The sequence below is a fragment of the Panthera leo genome, chromosome D1 (genome assembly GCF_018350215.1).
Source record: "Panthera leo isolate Ple1 chromosome D1, P.leo_Ple1_pat1.1, whole genome shotgun sequence".
Taxonomy (NCBI): Eukaryota; Metazoa; Chordata; class Mammalia; order Carnivora; family Felidae; genus Panthera; species Panthera leo.
This window is the reverse complement of record NC_056688.1, coordinates 112,978,529-112,997,480: the sequence shown is the minus strand read 5'-3', so window position 1 is coordinate 112,997,480 and position 18,952 is coordinate 112,978,529. Positions and strand designations below refer to the sequence as shown.

Genomic DNA, 18,952 nt, shown 5'->3' with positions numbered 1-18,952 from the left:
GGGCTCCACAAGCCGCACCGCTCAACCACTCGAGGGAGCAGCTCCGTCCCAGGCCAGACACACGCTTGTTAAGAAACACCCGTGTTCACAGCGAAACGGTTCGACGCAGGTGAGTCTGCAAGATGGGCTGCCTTCGGACAGGCCGCCGCCGTCCCCCCGGGCTGGGACCTGCGGCCACACGCGCTCCCGTGTGAGGCCAACCAGCGCCTCTCAGAACCGTCCACCATCCACGCGCGCTCGCACCCGCTCCACGGCGCACTCCCCGCAGCACCACGGAGGCGGCCACGGAACGCAAAGCCCGCCAAGGAAGGGAAGCCGACGACGGCAGAACCTGAGCCAAAGAAACTGATTTTATAAAAACCCTTCCTGTTAGAGCTTTCCTATTTTTCTAGCAGGCTTTTAAGCAAGGTCTCTCCCTGCCTCCTCATTAAGTCATCCGGCGTCTGGGTAACCCAAGCAATGACCAGTAAGTAAACGCAGAAGCGGGCTAGGCCTCCCCGGGCCCATTCCCGCACCCGGGCTGGGGCATGGCTGTCCTGCAGGGGAGGGGCCGGGCTTCTGGGGTTTAGGTCTGGATCTCCACCAGGCTGAGGCAGCTGTGGTGAGCCTCGGGGCAGAGGGGCAGGGGCCTCAGCCAGCACGCCTGGGGGTGCGTCTGGAGGAGGCGGGCCCCAGCGGTCCTCCCTGCTCCCTCAACAACTCAGGTTTGGGGCAGGTGCACACCCTTCAAGGCCCGGCTCTGTGGCCTCTGGCAGCTCACCCGGCTCGTTCCCCGGGGCTGCTTATCCCAAAGGGCCCGCTGAGGTCACCTGGAAAGGCTCCCACCCCACCACCGCATTTGGAAGTATCTTTAAGGGGCACCTGGGTGGCTCAGTCGGTTAGGTGTCCGACTTCCGCTCAGGTCATGATCTCGCGGCTTGTGGGTTCGAGCCCCGCGTTGGGCTCTGGGCTGACAGCTCAGAGCCTGGAGCCTGCTTCGGATTCCGTGTCTCCCTCTCCCCCTGCCTCTCCCCTGCTCGTGCGCTCCCTCTCTCTCTCTCTCTCAAAAAAAAAATAAATAAATAAACACTAAAAACTTTAAAAAAAGAAGTATTTTTAAGTTCGAAAGCAATGGTCTCTAATGTAGGAAGTTTTTTTTTTTTCCCTGGGAGATAAAAATCTGGTATCGCTGACATAAGAGAAAACAGCTTGTAGGTTTCCTTTTCTGAAAAGCGCCAAAAATGATGAAGGCTCGGGGCTCAGACAGGCCTTCTTAAGTCAATTCTCGGGGAAACACCTCCAAGCTCCCCTGAAGGACAGAGTTTTCACACCAGCCGCTATCACGAAACCATCTTAAAGAGGTTTTGCCCTTCCGCCCTGTACTTGGTTCCTGTTTTCATTTAAGTTATGTTTAAATATCTACACTCGCATTCCAATCAAACCACAGGGATCATTCCGGAGCAGGGGTGGGGCGTGGAAGCAGTTCTGACAAGGCACACACTCCAGGAGAGTCGGTCACCAGGTCACCACGCAGCGGCTCCCGGCCACAAGGGTGACACCAGCTGCTTCTGCTGAACCTTCTCCCCATCAAGATGCGCGGACCAGCGTGGGATCTGATCCACACGAGCAAGGACGTGAGCGCCTGTGAACCCGGGCCGTGTGGCTGCGGCTTCTTCAGAGACCGTCCCAGCTAGCCTGCTCTCCCGGGACCACCTCACACAGACAGCACGGCAGCGCGGTTCCCTGACAAACGGCCGGGAGCAAGGCCCTGGCTGCCCCTGCACACGCACTGGGGTAGCTGACTGCTCAATTCTCCCAGCCAGGCCCAGGCGTGACCCGGGGCTCAGTCCGGAAGGTCCAGCGCAGGTGGGACCTAACGTGGGTCTCCAAATGTCCACAGGCTCGGCCAAGGAGGGGGAACAAGGAAGGCACGGAGCAGGTGTGGAGGGTGAGAGCGTGCTCCTCTGCATGGGCACGCTTCCCGGGGGCGGGGCGACCCAAGGGAGGGGGCTTCTCTGCGCCAGGTGCACTTATACTCACATTTAGGCTGCTCCCAGGTCCTCTGACCGGGAATCCCAGGGAGCTTTCCTCTTCTATGGCCCCAAAGACCTGGAAGAGAAACGGACGTGCGGGAGCGTGTAAAGAGGTCCCGAGAGGCGGCCCGCGGAGGTCGGGTCCAGGAAACACGCTGCTGCAGATGGGTAGGGGGAGACGGGGCAGACGGCCTCGCCGGGTGGAGGGAGACGCCAGGCCCGAGGGTGCCCCCCTCCCCTGCCCTCTCCGGCCCGCTCTCGGTGAGGCCACTGGGCAAGAGGGGGCCGGAAGGGCAAGGAGGCCGACCCCAGAACGCGTGAGCACGGAGGGCAGCTGCACGCAGGCGCTTTCTGAGGCGCAGGAGCGCAGCGGGGGCGAAGGACGGGACGGGTCTCGGCTTCCGAACGGCACGATTCGCCGTGCCGCCCGGGGCCTGACCGCCTGCGTGCACACAGCCCGGCGAGCACACGGCGGCCTGTGCCTCCAGGGAGCCGCCTACCTTGAGCATGTGGGTGAGGTACCGAGCGATGCTTCCCAGCAGAGCCCGGTTGGGCCTCCTCCTCGCGGCCTTCCGGGCCGCCATGTAGAGGTTGCACTGGCCGACCAGAGCCCGCATCTCTTCCAGGACCGTGCGCGTGTCGACGTTATCACAGAGGGCCTCGTGCACCGCCGTCTTCTTGTCATAAAAGCTGAGTAAGAGGAGGCAGCAACGTCAGCCGACGGACACACTGCCAAGAGCCCCCGCGGGCCAGCGCGCCCCGGGCGCGACGGCTGCCCGACCCCAGAGGCACGTCTCCCTCTACCTCTTGTTCAGCTCTGACTCTTCGTCTTCCCACTTTTCAAACCGACCGGTTATGTCAACAGGGGCTCGGAGGATGTCTTTCACGTTTAAGAAAAACTCCTGAAGCCAGAAAGTTCCGTTTAATGGCATTTAGAAACCTCTGCCCTCCGGGGAAGCACCGAGGAGAGGCTGTTGGAGGGGAGCACATCTCCTTCAGGTAAGATCCGGGGAGCCACGGCACGCCGGCAGCACCCCAGGGCCGGCCGAGACGGGGAAAGGTTTTCCTTCGAGACGGAAACGCGTCCCGGCGTTAGCCTGAGACGCTGGTCCGGCCGACGCCACGGGTCCGAGCGAAACGAGACGCACGAGCGCTCCTGACGCCAGCGGGCGCCAGGGCTTTCGGGAAGGGGGCACGGGGCTGGGCGGCCCCGGGCGAGGCTGCTCTCGCCAGTCTCCCGTCCTCCACCGGGGGCAGGGGGGGGGGGGGGGGCGGTCGCGGTCCCGCCGCGGCTGAGCCGAGGCGTCCCCGCCCCGGGGGAGGCGGGCACTTACGTTCATGAACTTCTCGTACTGAAGCGCGGACTCCATGGTGTTGCTCGAGTAGTCCAGCGTGTCCTTCCACGAGTGCATGAGGAAGGCCAGCCGCAGCTGCCGTGCTGGGGGACGAGACGGCACAGTGGTCCCCCCACCCTCCCGAGCAGCCACCGCCGTCGCGCATCCAACAAGAGGGGCGCTCGGGTCTTTGGGAGAGGCCACGTTCTTACCCGAGTGCTTCTGCAAGGCGTCTTTGATGGTGATGAAGTTCTTGAGCGATTTGGACATCTTGCAGCCTGCGATGGTCAGGTGGCCCGTGTGGAGGAAATAGCGGACCCAGCAGTCGTTGTCGAAGTAGGCCTGCTCGGGGGGGGGGGGGGGGGGGGGGGGGGGGGGGGGGGGGGGGGGGCGCGGAGGGGGCAAGGTCGGGCACACGAGGCAGCTGCTGGCAGGGGCAGGGGCACGCTCCGTGAGCACTCTGTGCCCCCCACGATGCAGAACAGGGGGGGCTGCCTTTTCCAGCTGGGGAACGGGGGCCCAAGGGATGGCCCTGGACCAACGATGCAAGAGGTAACCACCGCGACCACCCCAGGCCTGTCTGTTGTCCAAGGTCAGGCTGTTCAGGTGGGAAATCGGACCCAACAACTAGGGTTCAAGTTCCACCGGCAAGACCCTGATGTGGAAATCAGGCTCCACGCAGCACCCCGCTGGCAGTGCCCTCGGCTTCTTCCTCCCCCGCAGGGAGAACTCGAGGCCCCCCCAACCGGAACAGCAACCCCGGCCTCTGCCCACCTCTGACTGGGCCAGCTCGTTGTCGTGGTGGGGGAACCGGAGGTCGAAGCCCCCTCCGTGAATGTCCATCGAGGCTCCCAGGAGAGCGCTTGCCATGGCCGAGCACTCGATGTGCCATCCCGGACGCCCCTAGGGACCGAGATGACCCGGTGACCGATGGCCAACCCTCTGTGTCCGGGCCTTCAGTTACCCCAGCGTTCATGAGCCTCCAAATCTCTGGGCCTTACTGGAACAGGGGTTATGTTCCACACGTGAAAAACTCAGGGGAGCCCACGGCAGGCCGTGGAGGCCAAGTAAGGCTCATGTAACCCCCAGAGCCGCCCAGCACTCGACCAGAAGCAGATGTCTACACCCCCTCCCGCAGCCTTGGGCCAGGGGCACTGTTGTCACAGGGGACATCAGACAGTGGACTCATCTCCAGGAGCAGGTAACACTCAGAGTCAAAGGCACCCAGGACAGAGGGGCCACGGAGGTCGTCCAATCCTCCGGGAAGGAGTCCCAAAAGGGACGTCTCGTGCCCCGAGGCCCACGAGGCTCTGTGGCATCTGGGTCCCCCCGTCACCGCAGCCCCACCCCTTCCCAGGGGCCCACCTTTCCCCACGGGCACGGCCAGGACGGCTCGCCGGGCTTGGAGGCTTTCCACAGAGCGAAGTCATTGGGGGACCGCTTCTCACTCAAGCGGTCTGCCGAGACGCTCAGGTCACCTGCGGACACGAGGGAACCAGGTCACCCGGTGCTGCCCGGCGGGCGGACCAGTGTCGCCCCGGGGCCCCCGCTGGGAGCGGCTGGCCGACGCTTCTGGTTTGCGCGGATTTCCTCAGCCGGTGCTGCGGCTTCACGGCAAGACTTCGGTGCTGCCCCGCGGTTTGAGGGCGACCACCCGGGACCGGACCACGCCTGCTGCTTCCTCAGACCCTCCTCCCCGCCTTCCCCTCATGGCCGTGGCCCGGGGCCGGGGTGAGCCACGGGGCTCCGGTCTGAGAGGTGAGGCCGTGGCGGGTGGCAGCCCTCGGTGGGGCGGGCTAGTCTCGGCGGCCCGCACGGCTCCCGGTTCTGGGAGGTCTGAGAACCAGCCAACCCGCTCTGTGCGGCTCCTTGGCCCTCCAGCTCGGCCCCATAGATGGCGAAGCGGGACGTCACCGCTCCTCCTGGCTGAGCTGGGCTCCCAGACGCGGCCCCCCAGGAGAAAGCCGCGGCCAGTCACGGCCGGGCCCCCAGGGGCAGGCCAGCCTGGGGTGGGAGCAACGGGAAAGGACAACACCATCACCCCGGGACACTTCCCTGGGCCACACGCAGGAGCCGTGGCGCCCACGGACCCACCGGCTGCCGAGAGAACGAACGAACGCCTGCGGTCAGTCCCCCTCACAGGGGGCCAGGTGAGCGGGGCCAGCGCGGGGCATGGTCCCCGGGCCCCGTGCGTGGTCTCCACGCCGCCTGGTCCTGGGTGCTGTCGCCCCCCCATGGACAACAGCGGAACAGGAACGACAGACTCCTCCCAGGGCCCACAGTTGCAGACACAGCCGACCTCAAAGACGGCCACCGTTCAAGCAACAGGGCAGGCGACCCGAGAACAGCGGAGGGAGAGCGCGCGCAGGATATTTTTACGACAGACCTGACGCCTATGACACGGGCACTATAAGTAGAATACTTGGGAACTACGGGAAGACCCGGAAAACAACGCCACGGTCACAGACGAAGGCTGACATGTACTGTCAGTTTCCAGGTGCCCCCGTGTGCAGGTTTCTGGGTTGTTTTAGTCTCTGCAAACAAAACACACATCCACGCACAGCAGGACAGACCACCCCGGTGTCACGTCTCTTTCTCACTGAGCCAGTCACCACATCACACCAGCCGCTCAAAGACGATGTGACGAGCCGTCATGACACCCCTCTGGCCAGCCTGTATTTAGCCGACAGCGTGCATCCAGGCTTTTAATTTTCACGCTAACGAACACACTTACTATGAACGTACCTGACTTTTCAGAAAATTTTTTGGAAAGTTCTGTAACCGAGGACCCCCTTTCACACACACCCCTCCCCACACCGTTCGCCAAATGCCACTTTGGGGGACACCTGATAGTTGCTCTAGACTCTTCAAGAGGAGTAAGTCACACGACCCCTGCTACTCTCCTGGTGTCCTTTCTCGTCTCCCTCCTGAGGCACCCAAAGTGACCCCAGGCACAGCGGGTTCGTGCCTTCTGCCTCCCCGATGCCCCGCACCCCGAGATGACTCCGGGCCCCTTCTCCCCCGGAGCCCCGCATCCCAGCGTCCATGCAGTGAGGGGCCTCGTGCCGTCAGCACAGCCAGGGAAGCGGAACTGTCCCCGAAGGAGGGCGTGACCCCCCCCTTGTCCCTTTATATTCGCTGTCGGATCTACTGCTTTGGCCCCCGGAACACAAAGATTCTGACGTCAGTCTGGGAAAAAAGATCCAAGAACAAGTGACATTTAAGACCCCGGGGCGCCTGGCTCAGTCGGATGAGCACGAGGCTCTTGATCTCGGGGTCGTGAGTTCAAGCCTCGTGTTGGATGTAGAGGTTACTGGAAAGGACAAAAGAGAAAAGAGAAGAAGAGAAAGCAGAAAGAAAAAGAATGCAGCTGGGGCAGATGGTGCGGGGTCCCTAGCGCGGCGGCCCCCCCCCCCCCCCCCCCCCCCCCCCCCCCGTCTCTGGGGCTCTCCCTGCCCCGACTGGAGGCCGCCCCTGGCCGCGCTGGGCCGAGCGGCGCGGTCCCGTCCTCCCGGGCTCTCGCAGACGCCACCGTCTCTAGTCCCGTGCAGCCCTGTCTGGACGTATTTTCGAATCTTCTGTGTTTATTCATCGGTCCCGCTAGCGGGTTTTCTGTATCGCGAATCCTTGCGAAGAACCAGCTGTTGACTGTTTCAATTACCGCTATTTCAGGCACCTCTTCTTTGAGGCTCTGCTGCTCCTTTCGGGGCTTTTCTGGCAGCTGGCCCCACTCATTTGCCGTCTGCGTTTTTTCACAACTACACATAACACATCAGGCGGCCCGGAACTGGCGCGTGAGCTCCCCCAGTCCGGGGCGGGGCGGGGGGGGGGGATCGTGCGGCCCTCCTGTGGCCGTTCAGTTTCAAACCCGGAGTGACCTCCACTGCGGCTCTGGTGCGACTTTAAACAGGTCCGGACGTCCCCTCAGTGTGGGTGTCCAGCTCAGCGCGCCATGGGCAGAAGCTGTGGTCCTCGTGAGGAGCAACTCCTCCTGCGGCTTGGCGTGGGTCCCACGCGGGCTTATGGGAGGGCCCTGCCCTCATTCGCGTGTGTGAAGGCCCGTCTGCTAGACAAAGCCCCGCTGGCCGCGTACCTCGACCCCTCTGCGTCTTGGGAGCCTCGGCCCATCTGAGCGACCCATGCGTGGGGCGTGCCCGGCACCTCCCGTGCACACCAGGGTGCGTCCCTGATGCTGCAGGGATGCGGGGGCCCCGCTGCCGGTCCACCCAAGTCTGTGACCATCCTCTGAGGACACGGGTGCCTCAGCATCGTGACGGGACCTCCTTTACTCTGCTGGATGTCTTCAGCGATCCTCAGGGTGGCCGGGGAGCTCAGGGGGCTGAGCGTCTGACTCTTGGATTTGGTTCGGGTCACGATCTCATGGTTCATGAGTTCCAGCCCCAAGTCAGGCTCTTCTCCCTCTGCCCCCTCGCCCCCGCTCGCGTGTGTGCACAGAGGCATTCTGTCTCTCTCTCTTTCCCTCTCAAATAAAAAACTTAAAAAAGAGAAAAAAAAGAGAGAGGAACCAGGCATTCTGAGGTGCTGCCCAGAATCGGAACATGCCCACAAAGACCTGACCTGGCAATTCTTGCCCCGCGTTCCTGCCTTGCTCGTCCCGGGGCACCTTTAAGACAGCTGCGCAGAGCTGAGCCCGCGGAAAGCGGTGACCGCCACCCCAACCGCCTGACAAGGACCAGGGTCCCACTTCGCCCCTGTCTCCCATTCCCCCGGGACAGAGGGCCGCTCCTCCCCCGGCTCACTGTGTGCGACCGGAACCCATAAGGGCCAGCTCTCGGGACCGTACTTCCTCTGGCGTGGGTGTGCTGAAACCGGCCTCAATCCAAACAGCCCCGGGGTTTCCACTTTCCCAAAGGCAGGACCTCAGATGCCAAGGGGGCCACCTGCTGACCCTGGTTGGGGGCGGGGGGAGTGGCTTCTGCCCCCTCGTTCACCAGGTCGCAACCTGCATATTCGTGACACATCGGCACTGGGCGTCCCACACCAGCACTCAGGGCGTCCCACAAGCCGCCCTGACCCTCCGGATCCAGGCCCGGGGTCCGCTACGCTTTTTGAGATGGTGTTGGATGCGCTCGCCTTTTTGTTTCTTGCGGAAAACCCCGCAAACTCCTTGGGCAACAGGGCGCAGCCCCCAGGCGCCCGGGTGAGGCAGGCTGGGGGCGGGGGCGAGGCCTGGGCTTGAACCCCCTCACCCGGCCCCGTTTACCTTCCCCTTCCTGCAGGGCTTTCTGGTCCCCAACGGCCTCGGGCACCAGCTTCCCGTAGGAGTGTCTCTCGCTGGAAGCGAACTTCACGGTGTCAAAGTAGACGGACCCATTGGAAACGTAGCTGGAAAGTAAGAACCAGGCTGTGGGAAGGCGGACAGACCCGCGGACAGCCCGGGCGCCTCGCAGGAGGACAACCTGCAAAGCCAAAGGGCTGCACGGGCCGCGGGCCTCTTAAAACTCTGCTCTGCCCACCGCGTCCAGCGTGGCCTCGGCCGTCCTGCGGCCCCGTGACGTAGCTACTCGCAACCACGGCCGCCGTGCAGGCCGAGCGGGCCCGACACGCACGCCTCGTCACGGAGGCCAACTCCTCACTCTCGGGACGGCGTGTCCCCGTGCAGTCCCTCCGCCTCGCAGCCCGGGACCACACAGCTCCCGCCCTGCCCCTCGCCTCGGTGACGGCGCGGTCCCGGGTGCCCTGCCCTCGCTCGGTCCGCCTTCCACCCGCCTGCACGGCCCCGCCAAGGCTCTCTGCCTCTCAGCAGCCCTCCATGTTATTCCAGCCCGGAATGATCTGTCTTCTCTCACCTTGGCCTCGCCCACGGCACTCAGTCTGGCACACGACCCCGTGTCGCCCTGCAGGGACCGTGCCAGGTAGGGGACGGGGAGGCGCCACCACCTCCAGAGAGCCTGTGCTACTCCGGGCCCCACACCAGGTCTTGTGCTCTCCTCGTTCCGCTCGGTGGCGCCTCGTCTCGCCCGAGAGGCGGGGACGGAATCTCCCAGAGCAGGGGCGCAGGGGAGGGCGCCCCCCTCCCCCCGCGCGGCAGACCCCACGCCCCCAGTTACGCTTCTGGGCATCGGAGATTCCCGACAGCGCTACCTTCAGAGACGCGGACGGTGTTTCGCGGGTCAGGTGGTGCCGAGAGGGCAGACCAGGGGTCGCCACCGAGGCCGAGGGCCTCGAGGAAACACGCGTCCCCGGGAGGTGACTCGTGGACAAGGGGTCTCACGCCACGCGGCGGAAACCGCGCCTCCACGCTCGCCAGCCCGGCCCCGTGCTCGCGGACTTAGCCGTGGGCTCGCCGGCAGCCGCAGGCGGGCGCTCTCTACGGCACGCGCATCCTTGCCGCGGCCCCGACGCTGAGGACTCAGCGGCACCGAGGAGCGAGGCTGCCGGGAGGGTCGGCGGGACACGGGGGCGGTTGCTCCCGCGGTGAGGTCATGGGCTCGGCCGCGTCCCCCCCAATTCCTGTGTGTCAGTGCTAGCCCGTATCCCCTCCAGAACGGGAGAGTGTTTGGAGATGGGGTCTTTGCAGGGGTGAAGCGAGGTCACCAGGGGGAGCCCCAACCCCGCATGACTCCTACGCAGCGTCTGCGTCAGAGGAGGTGACGAGGACACAAAAGGAGCCCCAGCAGCCGTGTGCAGAGTGACAAGTATGTGCCAAGGCGGCGAGAGGGCCGCCGTCTGCCAGCCGAGGCCAGGGGCCGGGACAGAGCCCGCCCTCGAGGCCCGTGGAGGAACGACCCCGCCCTGTGCCGTCCGGAGCCAGGGGCTTGGTGGCCGCAGCCCCACAGCACCACGAGCTCCCCTCCCCGCCGCCTTCCCTGCACAACCTTCCTGGAATGCCGTGCTCCCACGGGGAGGGCCCCGAGCTTACCCGTAGCCGTTGTCCACGATCTTCTGGACAAAGTTCACGATCTCCGGCACATATTCACTCACCCGGGTCAGGACGTCCGGAGGGAGAACCTGGGGGCGAGAAGAACAAGTGCCCCTCTTCCTTCTGGAACGGCAGCCTCGGACGGCACGCTCCAGGAAGCACCGGCACCAAACGCAGGCCAAGAAGGCCCGCAGGCCCGCGGCCCGCACTTGAGACCTGACTGAAGACGGTCGGGATCGCGATCATCGGGCCCCGATGAGAGAGCAAGGGCAGGACAGCTGGCGACACTTACGTTCAGGGTTTCCATGTCTCTGTGGAATTCTTCTTCCCAGAACTTGGGCAGTTTGGAGAAAATAGAATTGTCCGTAACTTCGCTGCCCAGTGTGGAGTCCAGCCAGTCAGAGAGCAAATCTTTTGCTTCTTCCAACAACACCTGTGGACAAAGAACAGCATCCACACACGTGTACGAGCTTTACGGGGCCGCATCTCGTGCAGTTGGTCCGCACCGAGACCTCGAATTCGAGGATGTGCCACGCAAAGCCACGTCCACGACAAGCGCCATCTCCGTGAGACCGCGGTGCTCGTGTAAACGGCTCAGCACGGGGACAGACGCCAGACTCCCTAAGTGGGAGGTTCCAAGACGCAGCACACTCAGGAGGTCCGACTACTGTGGTCACAGGGTTGGGGTGGCCGTGGGGACAAGCGGGGCCGCCGCTGCCACGGGGCGGGGCAGGGCAGGAGCGGGCACGGTGCGGTCGTCCACAGCCAGGGCACAGAGATGGCAGGGCCCCGTCCCGGAGGGCCGCCTCCCGGCCAGGGCGCCCTGACCGCCGGATGCCATCACTGAAGACAGCAGGCCCACGTCACGGGCAACAGCGCAGTGCTGGTACGAGACGTGTCCTGTCACCGCAGCACTCCCGTCAGACAGGAGAAACGTCCATCTGTGATGGGAGGTGAGTGTCGTGGCCGCGGCCTGAGCCGTGCAGGCCGGGGGGGGACCCTGAGGTCCTGCTCTGGAGGAACCCAGAGCCTTCGGCATCTTAACCGGAGCAGTGACAGGGACGTGGGGACAGGCAGGCGGTCTGCGGTCCGCCAGTGGGGGCAACGGGGCCAAGAACAAAGGGTGCAGGAAGTTCAGGAAAAGTGGACACGGAAGACACAGTGAGGACACGCAGGGAGGCACGTTTGTACCACGACGTGGACAGGAAAGGCGCAGCTAGGGGCTCCCGCCAGGCTCCCACCTGGAACACACCTGCGACCTGCTGCCGGGCTGGCGGGCGGTGACAGGGACCCACCAGGACGCTCGGCCCCACGGCCACCACGCCGGGCGCCAGGGAGGCACGGACCAGAGGCGTGGGCTCGCTTGAGACTGAACCCCGCTCACGGCACCTGGCACGGGGCCCGGCCCCCAGCCTGGTCACCTCCCCGCCCATCCCCTCACAGCCGGGAACCTCACGGCTGGCTATCGAGGAAACACGACCGGGCACGCCAAGAGGCAGGGAACGACGTGAAGACACAGGGCGGCTGTCAGACCCGGGGGTAAAACTACTGGGATTAATACGCTCAGGGCTCCGATGGATGCGGCCGACCATGCGCAGGAACAGAGGGTCAAGGTGAGCAGAGAGAAGGAAGTCCTGAGAGAACGGGCAGGAGACGTCGGGGATTCACCACAGCGTGGTATAACAAAGACTGTCCTTGTGGGGTCATCGGGAGACTGGACGCGGCCGGCGGAAGAATCTCGGGGCTTGAGGACAACAGAAGAGAAACCCCCCAAACTGAAAATTAGAAAGGCTTCATTTTCACAGAGTGAACAAAACCGAACAGGGTAGCCGAGGACCCGGGCCCGCCATAGACGTGCCACACGTGCGTCACGGGGACAGCAGAGGGAAAGGGTGGGAGAAACATCGGACTCCCGAGCGAGTGAGAGCGCCCCACTCGTGTCGGACCCTAACCGCAGGCGCACGGAGCCCCCGGGACGTCGGGCAGGAGAAACACCGCAACGCCACACCCAGGCACGCCGAGCTCGGGCCGCACCCCATCGAAGCTGACGCGATCCTGAAAGAAGCCAGAGGAAAACACCTCGCCGGTAGACGAGCAGAGGCGAGCACTGCGCCCGACTTGTCCTCACACTCCGTGCAAGCAAAGGAGGACGGGGACATTTAAGTGCTGAGACAAAACGCTTGCCACCCGGGAATTCTGTGCCCTGTGACGTCGGCCTGCAAAAGCAAAGGGAAACCAAACTCTCAGGGAAACAAAACCCAAGGGAACGTGTTGCCAGCTGACCTGCTTTGCAAGAAATGTCCAAAGAAGCTCTTTAGAGAGGACGGAAGTAACAGAGGTTGGAAGCTTGGGTCTACATAAAGTCAGAAAGAACATCGTGGAAAGAATTAAGTGCAGGTAAAATAAAAGCAATTTATTATTATTTATTTTTTAGAGAGAGGAGAGAAAGAGCATGCACGTGAACAGGGGAGGGGCAGAGAAAGGGAGAGGGAGAATCCCAAGCAGGCTCCAAGCTGTCAGCGCAGAGCCAGACGTGGGGCTCGATCCCACGACCCTGGGATCACGATCTGAGCCAAAATCACGAGTCGGACTGCTCAACCGACTGAGTCGCCCAGGTGCCCCAGAACTTCTATTTCTCTTAACTGATCCAACAGAGAACAGCTTGTTCAAAATGACGGCAGTGGGAACGCATCAACCTGCACACTTACGTACCCGTTTAAGTAGACACAGCGCCCTCTGTGTTTCCAGACAGCTAAGACAAGTGACGGCCACGACACAAGGGCGGGAAGCAGGAACTAGGGTCATCTCGTTATTGTAGGGCACTCCTATGACCACGAAGGTACAGTGTTTTTGAAAGTGGGATTAGTCGTAAGTGTATATTGCAAACTCTAGGGCAACCACTGAAAATCAAGCGTTAGATATGCGGGAAAAGGAGAGAAAGCAGAATCATGTGAAATGCTCACCTAAAACCACGAAAGACAGACAAGGAGTGGAAGACAAAACAGGAACAAAGAACGAGGGCAACGAGAGAAAACAGCAGCGTGGATAAGAACCCAACTACATCAACATCACTTTGAATGTCAATGGTCTAAACGCGCCAATTAAAAGAGATCGTCACAGTGGATCAAAATCCAAGACCCAACTCTCAGTTGTCCGCAAGGAATCCACTTTAAGTAAAAAGACACGTACAAATCAAAAGTAAACGGATGGTGGAAATGGACTGCGCGACCACGGTGCAAATCAGTGAGATAAAGCAGGAGTAGCTCCCTTCAGACAAAGCAGACTTCGAAGCCAGGAGAGTCGTCAGGGATAGAGAAGGACGTGGCAGGACGAACGGGTCAGTTCTACAGGGCGACCGTGCTTACGGTGTGCGGGCCCGGGGCAGGGCGTCAGACCACACGAGGCAGAAGCGAGCAGAAGTGCGAGGAGAAACAGATGAATCCGCAGAGGTGGCTGGGGACTTCAACACGCCTCCCTCCGAAGGGGACGGACCCAGCAGTAGGAGATGGGTAAGGAGGCGGATGAACTCAACACGACCATCAGTCGGCTGGACCCAATGCACGTCCACAGACCACTTCGTCCGACAGCAGGCAGAACACGCAGCGTTCACCAACACGGACCACAGGCCGGGCTGTAAAACACGCCTGAACAAACTCAAAAGAACGGAAATCATACACCGTGTCTGCTCTCGGACCACTGTGCAACTGAACTAGAAACCAGTAAGAGAAAGAGAGCTGGAAAACCCCCCACAACACATGGGGATCAAAGAACACATTTCTAAAGAACACACGGGCCAAAGAAGGTTATCCCAAGAAAAAATTAAAAGTCTTGAACTAGGGGCACCTGGGGGGCTCAGTCGGTTGAGCGTCTGACTTCAGCTCAGGTTACGATCTCACGGTTTGTGGGCTGGAGCCCTGCTTCGGGCTCTGTGCTGACAGCTCGGATCCTGGAGCCCGCTTCGGATTCCGTGTCTCCCTCTCTCTGTCCCTCCCCCACTCATGCTTTGTCTCACTCTGTTTCTCAAAAATAAATAAATGTAAAAAAAATTTTTTTTAAATAAATAAAAAGTTTTTGAGCTAAATGAAAACGAAAACGCAGCGTACCAAAATTTGTGAAATACGGCAAAAGCAGTGCTTAGAGGACATTTGTAACACTAGGTGCATAGATCAGAGAAGAAAAAGAGGTCTAAAATTAATCATCTACACTTCCACCTAACAAACTGGAAAAAGAAGAACAAATTAAGTCCAAAGTGGAAAAAAGAAATAATAAAAATTAAAGCAGAACACGGGAACTCCATACAGAAAAAATGCACGAAACCAAAAACTAGTTCTTTGGGGAAATGAATAAAACTGATACGCCTCTAGCCAAGCTACTTAAGAAGAAAGAGAGGACACAATACTAGGACAAAAGTGAAAGAGGGACATTACTACAGACCCCATGAAAACTAAAAGCAGAATAAAGTAACACTGTATACAACTCTGTGCCCCCAAACTTGAAACCTGGACGAATGGACCAATTCTTTGAAAGACAGAAGTTGCCAAAACTCACCCAAGATGATCCACACGATCCGAAAAAAGCCTGTATCCTATGTCTATTAAAGAGATTTAATCAATAACTTGTAATTTTCCAAAATAGACATCACCCAGCCCAGGTGGGTTCACTGGTGAATTTTATCAAACATCGAAGGAACATGTTATATCAATTTTCTACAGTTTTTCAGAGGAAAGTAGCAGACAGACTACTTCCTAACTCATTCCACGAGGACAGCATTACCCTAATGCCAAACACAGACAAAGACATTACAAGAAAAGAAAACTGCAGACCAGTATCTCTCATGGACATAGATGCAAAAATCCTTAATAAAATATTAGTGGGGCACCTGGGTGGGTCAGTCGGTTAAGCACCCGACTTTGGCTCGGGTCACAATCTCACGGTTCTTGGGTTCAAGCCCCGCGTCGGGCTCTGGGCTGACAGCTCAGAGCCTGGAGCCCGCTTTGAGTTCTGTGTCTCCCTCTCTCTCTGCCCCTCCCCCACCCGTTCTCTTCCCCGCTCTCTAAAGAGCATTTAAAAAAAAAAAAACAAAAACAAAAACAAAGAAAAAGGAAAGGAAGTGGTGTGCCGACGGCTGAACTTTAAGATCACAAAGTTCTGCTCTAGGAAAACCACAGCAAGAACACAAAAAGACGAGCCTCAGACTAGGAGAGACTACTTGCCAAAGACACAACTGATAAAGGGCTCTTATCCGAAATGTGCACACTCAACAGTGAGAAAACAAACAACTCGATGAAGACTGAGTCAAAGACCCCGACAGGCCCCTCGCCAAAGAGACTCAGATGGCAAACAGGGAAGGACGTGGGAAGGTGCTCCCCACCGATGCCGTCGGGGGAACGCAAACCCCAACAGTGAGATACCATCACACGCCTGTCAGAAGGGCCAAAACGCGCACACACACACGCCATGCTGGGGAGTCAGAACAGCAAGGACTCCCTCTTGCCGGGATCGGGGGCGGAGCAGCCACTCTGGAGGACGGTGTGCTGGTTTCTTGCAAAACGGAGCAGGCTCCTAGGATCCAGCAGCCACACCCCTGGTATTTGCCCAAAGGAGCCGGAAACTCACGTCCACACGAAACCCTGCAGGTGGACGTTTCTATCAGCTTCTTCACAACTGCCTAACCTCGGAAGCCACAAAGGTGCACTCGGCAGGTGGGCGGATAAACCAGCTGTGGGGCGTCCAGCGGACGGAGTCTTACCCCGCGCCCAAGAGACGCGAGCTCTCAGGACGTGAGACGCGTGGATGACCCTGACATGTAGATTTAGTGACAAGAGCCAATTTGAGAAGGCCACATGGGGTGCGATGCCAACTCTGTGACGTTCTGGAAAGGAAAACGCACGGAGGCCGCAGACAGACGAGTGGTTTCCAGGGGCTGGGGACAGGGAGGGACGTGCAGGCGGGGCACACGGCATGCCCAGGGCAGGGAAACCACTCCGCCTGACGTTGGAGTAGATGTGTGCACCACTGCACATCCGTCCACACCCACGGAACACGCACCCCCCCCCCCCCCCAGGACAGAACCCGTGTCTGCTGTGGGTTCTCGGTGACGACGACGCGTCTGCGGGTGATGTGCTGACAGTGGAGGAGGCGGGGCTGGAGGGGAAGGCCCCGTGGGAAATCTCCGTGCCTCCTCTCAGTCTTGCTGGGAACCTCAAACTGCTGTAAACACCAGGTCTTTAAAGAAACAGACGAAACAGAAAGACAGAATGGAGGGGACTGACCCGTCTGAAAAGACGCCTCCCTATGAATTTTAAGATCCCACCCGGGCCCCCCATGGGCCTGGACAAGCAGAGGATCGAAAACACATGGGAAGAAAGAGACAACACAAACGAGCCTAGACCTCCTCCCTCCCTGACGCCAGGGACAGCTGGTGAGATGCTCACACGGGGTGGGTGGCACGGCCAACAGAGGAGAACCTGGGCAACCACATGCTCAGACCTGACACAGAACACAAAAGGAGCATTTAAAAAGCTGATACGTTTGACTGCGTCAGAATTAAGACCCTCTGTTACTGAAAGAAAGTGAAAAGAAGAGCCAGAGATTGGGAGAAAGCGTTTGCCACGTATTTAGATGACGAGGGGTTAGCGTCCGGGAGTAAGGACGCTTTTAAACCCGTAAGAAGACAGAAATCCAGGCGGACAATGGGGCAGAAGACCTGTGCCCAGAATCACGGCCGTCAAGAGAGCACACGGAAAGGCCATCTCGCAAGAGGTCAGACACATGCGGACCCAAACTACAGTAACGAGCACGTCACGTGCCGGCTCCTATCCCACCCGTGAAAGGAACCCGGCAACCCCAAGTGCTGGTGCACAACAGCTGACACGTGTCGCAGACACGGGAGGACACAGACACTTAGGGAAGCGTTACTGCACGGCAGGCCCCAGCTGCCAGCCCCCCTGGAGAGGCCCGCGGGCAGGGCGGCCCCGGCTGAGTCTGCAGGAAAACGTCCCTGCACGGAGAGGCGGGCACACCGGGACCACTCTGTGTCATCGAGCGAACAGTGTGGCTGACGCAAAACATAAACCTGCTCGTTTCTTGAGTCGGAGACTCGGTGGGTGGGAGCCGCGGTCGGGGGAAGCCGTGCTGGGTGCCGGGTGGATGGGACGGCACCCGTGAAGCCTCGGGCACGGAGGGTCCGATGGGCTCTCTGCACACGAACATCTCCCGCGGGCGGCCACGCATTTTCTGGTGGGGGAGGGCCAGCCGCGTGTCTGCGGGAACCGGGGAGGCCCGTGCGTGGATTCCTCCAGACTCGGCCCGAGCCTCGCCTCCAGCCACAACCCCGTGAGACCCGTGAGACCCCTTCGACGTGAGGACAAGTCTACGCCGAGTCCCGCGCGTCCTTCCGGAGAATCACCAGACGCGTGGCCGGTGTTGGGGACCCGACGGTTAGGCAGACACACGGCCCGACAGCCCGGCACCTCCACCCCAGACGAACAGCCTAAAGAAACTCTTGCAAATGTGCGTCCACAGACAGAAAAGGACTCCCAGCTCAGGGTCAGCCGGTCAGCCTCACCGGTGCTCAGAGAAGTGCGAACCCAGCGCCCCACGGGCCACGGCCCCCACTCATCAGGAAGGCTACCGTCAGAAGGACGGAAATCACAAGTGTTGGTGGGAACGGTCAGAAACCGCGGTCTGGATGCTGCTGTGGAAACCGGTGTGGCGGACTCTTGGAACCCTGAAATCTAGCTGCCAAACAGTCCAGACTTCCGCTCCGGAAGTGTCCACGCGAAGGAACGAGGCGGGATATTTGCACAGAGCTATTCACAGCTGCGTTACTCATCACGGACAAAAGGGGGCCCGTGTTTCACAGGGACAGAGTTTCTGTTTGGGAAGACGGAAAGTTCTGGACGCAGAGGGTGGGGACAGCTGCACAACAGCGTGAACGTGCTTAGCGCCCCTGAGCTGTGCACCTGTAAGTGGTTTACGTCACGTCTGTGTTATCGTACTCTTCGAAGAAAAGGGTATCGGTGGAATAATCAAGGAAAAAATTCCCAGTCACACTGCCATAACCAGGAAACGTGACTGGCGTCCCAGGAGAGGGAGAAACAGCAGAGGCAGGAGGCCCACCGAAGGAAGGCCAGCTACGATGCGGGGCAAAAACGCTGGTCCGCAGGCCTGTGTGCATCAGGCTCTGTCTCATTAAGCTCGGCAGGAGGCCACGCCGGCCATCTGAACCACGGGAGAATGTGAAAGTGAAAGTAAAGCCTGAGCTGCCTCCCCCCCCCCCCCCCCCCCCCCCCCCACTCCAGGGAGGCATGGCCTTGTCAGTCGTCCCACCGAGCGCTGGAGAGGGCAGCCAGCAGGGGGCGCCAGCGTGCAGGAGACGGGCCAGGGCAGTGACAGCCTCCAGGGCCCCAGTGCAGTGCCCTCACCCCGTCCAGGGGGCGGAGGAGCCTGCCCGGGAGGCCCCGGGGCCGGCGGGGAACCCACACAGGGCCCCACAGCCCAGTTCAAGTCCAGCCTCACTCTGCTCTCTGCAGGTGCCGCCGAGAAACACGGGGGAGGCCACCAGAAACCCCTGGAACCATCTCCGCACATGCTCCGATGCGCCGCCCCCGCCCGCGAGGACGCTGGCGTGGGGTGAGGGGAGGCCTGCTCGGCCCCGGGGTGGCCGGGCCCAGGTGCCGCGCGCAGAGGCACAGGCTGGAACCCGGGAGCAGCGAGCCACC

At 60.8% G+C, this 18,952-nt stretch overlaps 1 protein-coding gene across 3 annotated transcripts in view; it reads right to left on the bottom strand.

Moving 5' to 3' along the window:
* The window catches only part of CARS1 (cysteinyl-tRNA synthetase 1), a 44,510-nt gene that overhangs the window by 10,125 nt on the left and 15,433 nt on the right, over positions 1-18,952 (bottom strand). For all 3 annotated transcript variants that reach the window (XM_042904489.1, XM_042904490.1, XM_042904492.1), the window contains 10 exons: positions 10,522-10,662; positions 10,230-10,318; positions 8,571-8,692; positions 4,712-4,824; positions 4,121-4,249; positions 3,559-3,688; positions 3,347-3,450; positions 2,817-2,914; positions 2,513-2,702; positions 2,020-2,088 (listed from right to left, as the gene is read on the bottom strand). In XM_042904489.1, coding sequence (XP_042760423.1) covers positions 2,020-2,088; positions 2,513-2,702; positions 2,817-2,914; positions 3,347-3,450; positions 3,559-3,688; positions 4,121-4,249; positions 4,712-4,824; positions 8,571-8,692; positions 10,230-10,318; positions 10,522-10,662 — 1,185 coding nt within the window. The remainder of the gene's footprint in view (positions 1-2,019; positions 2,089-2,512; positions 2,703-2,816; positions 2,915-3,346; positions 3,451-3,558; positions 3,689-4,120; positions 4,250-4,711; positions 4,825-8,570; positions 8,693-10,229; positions 10,319-10,521; positions 10,663-18,952) is intronic.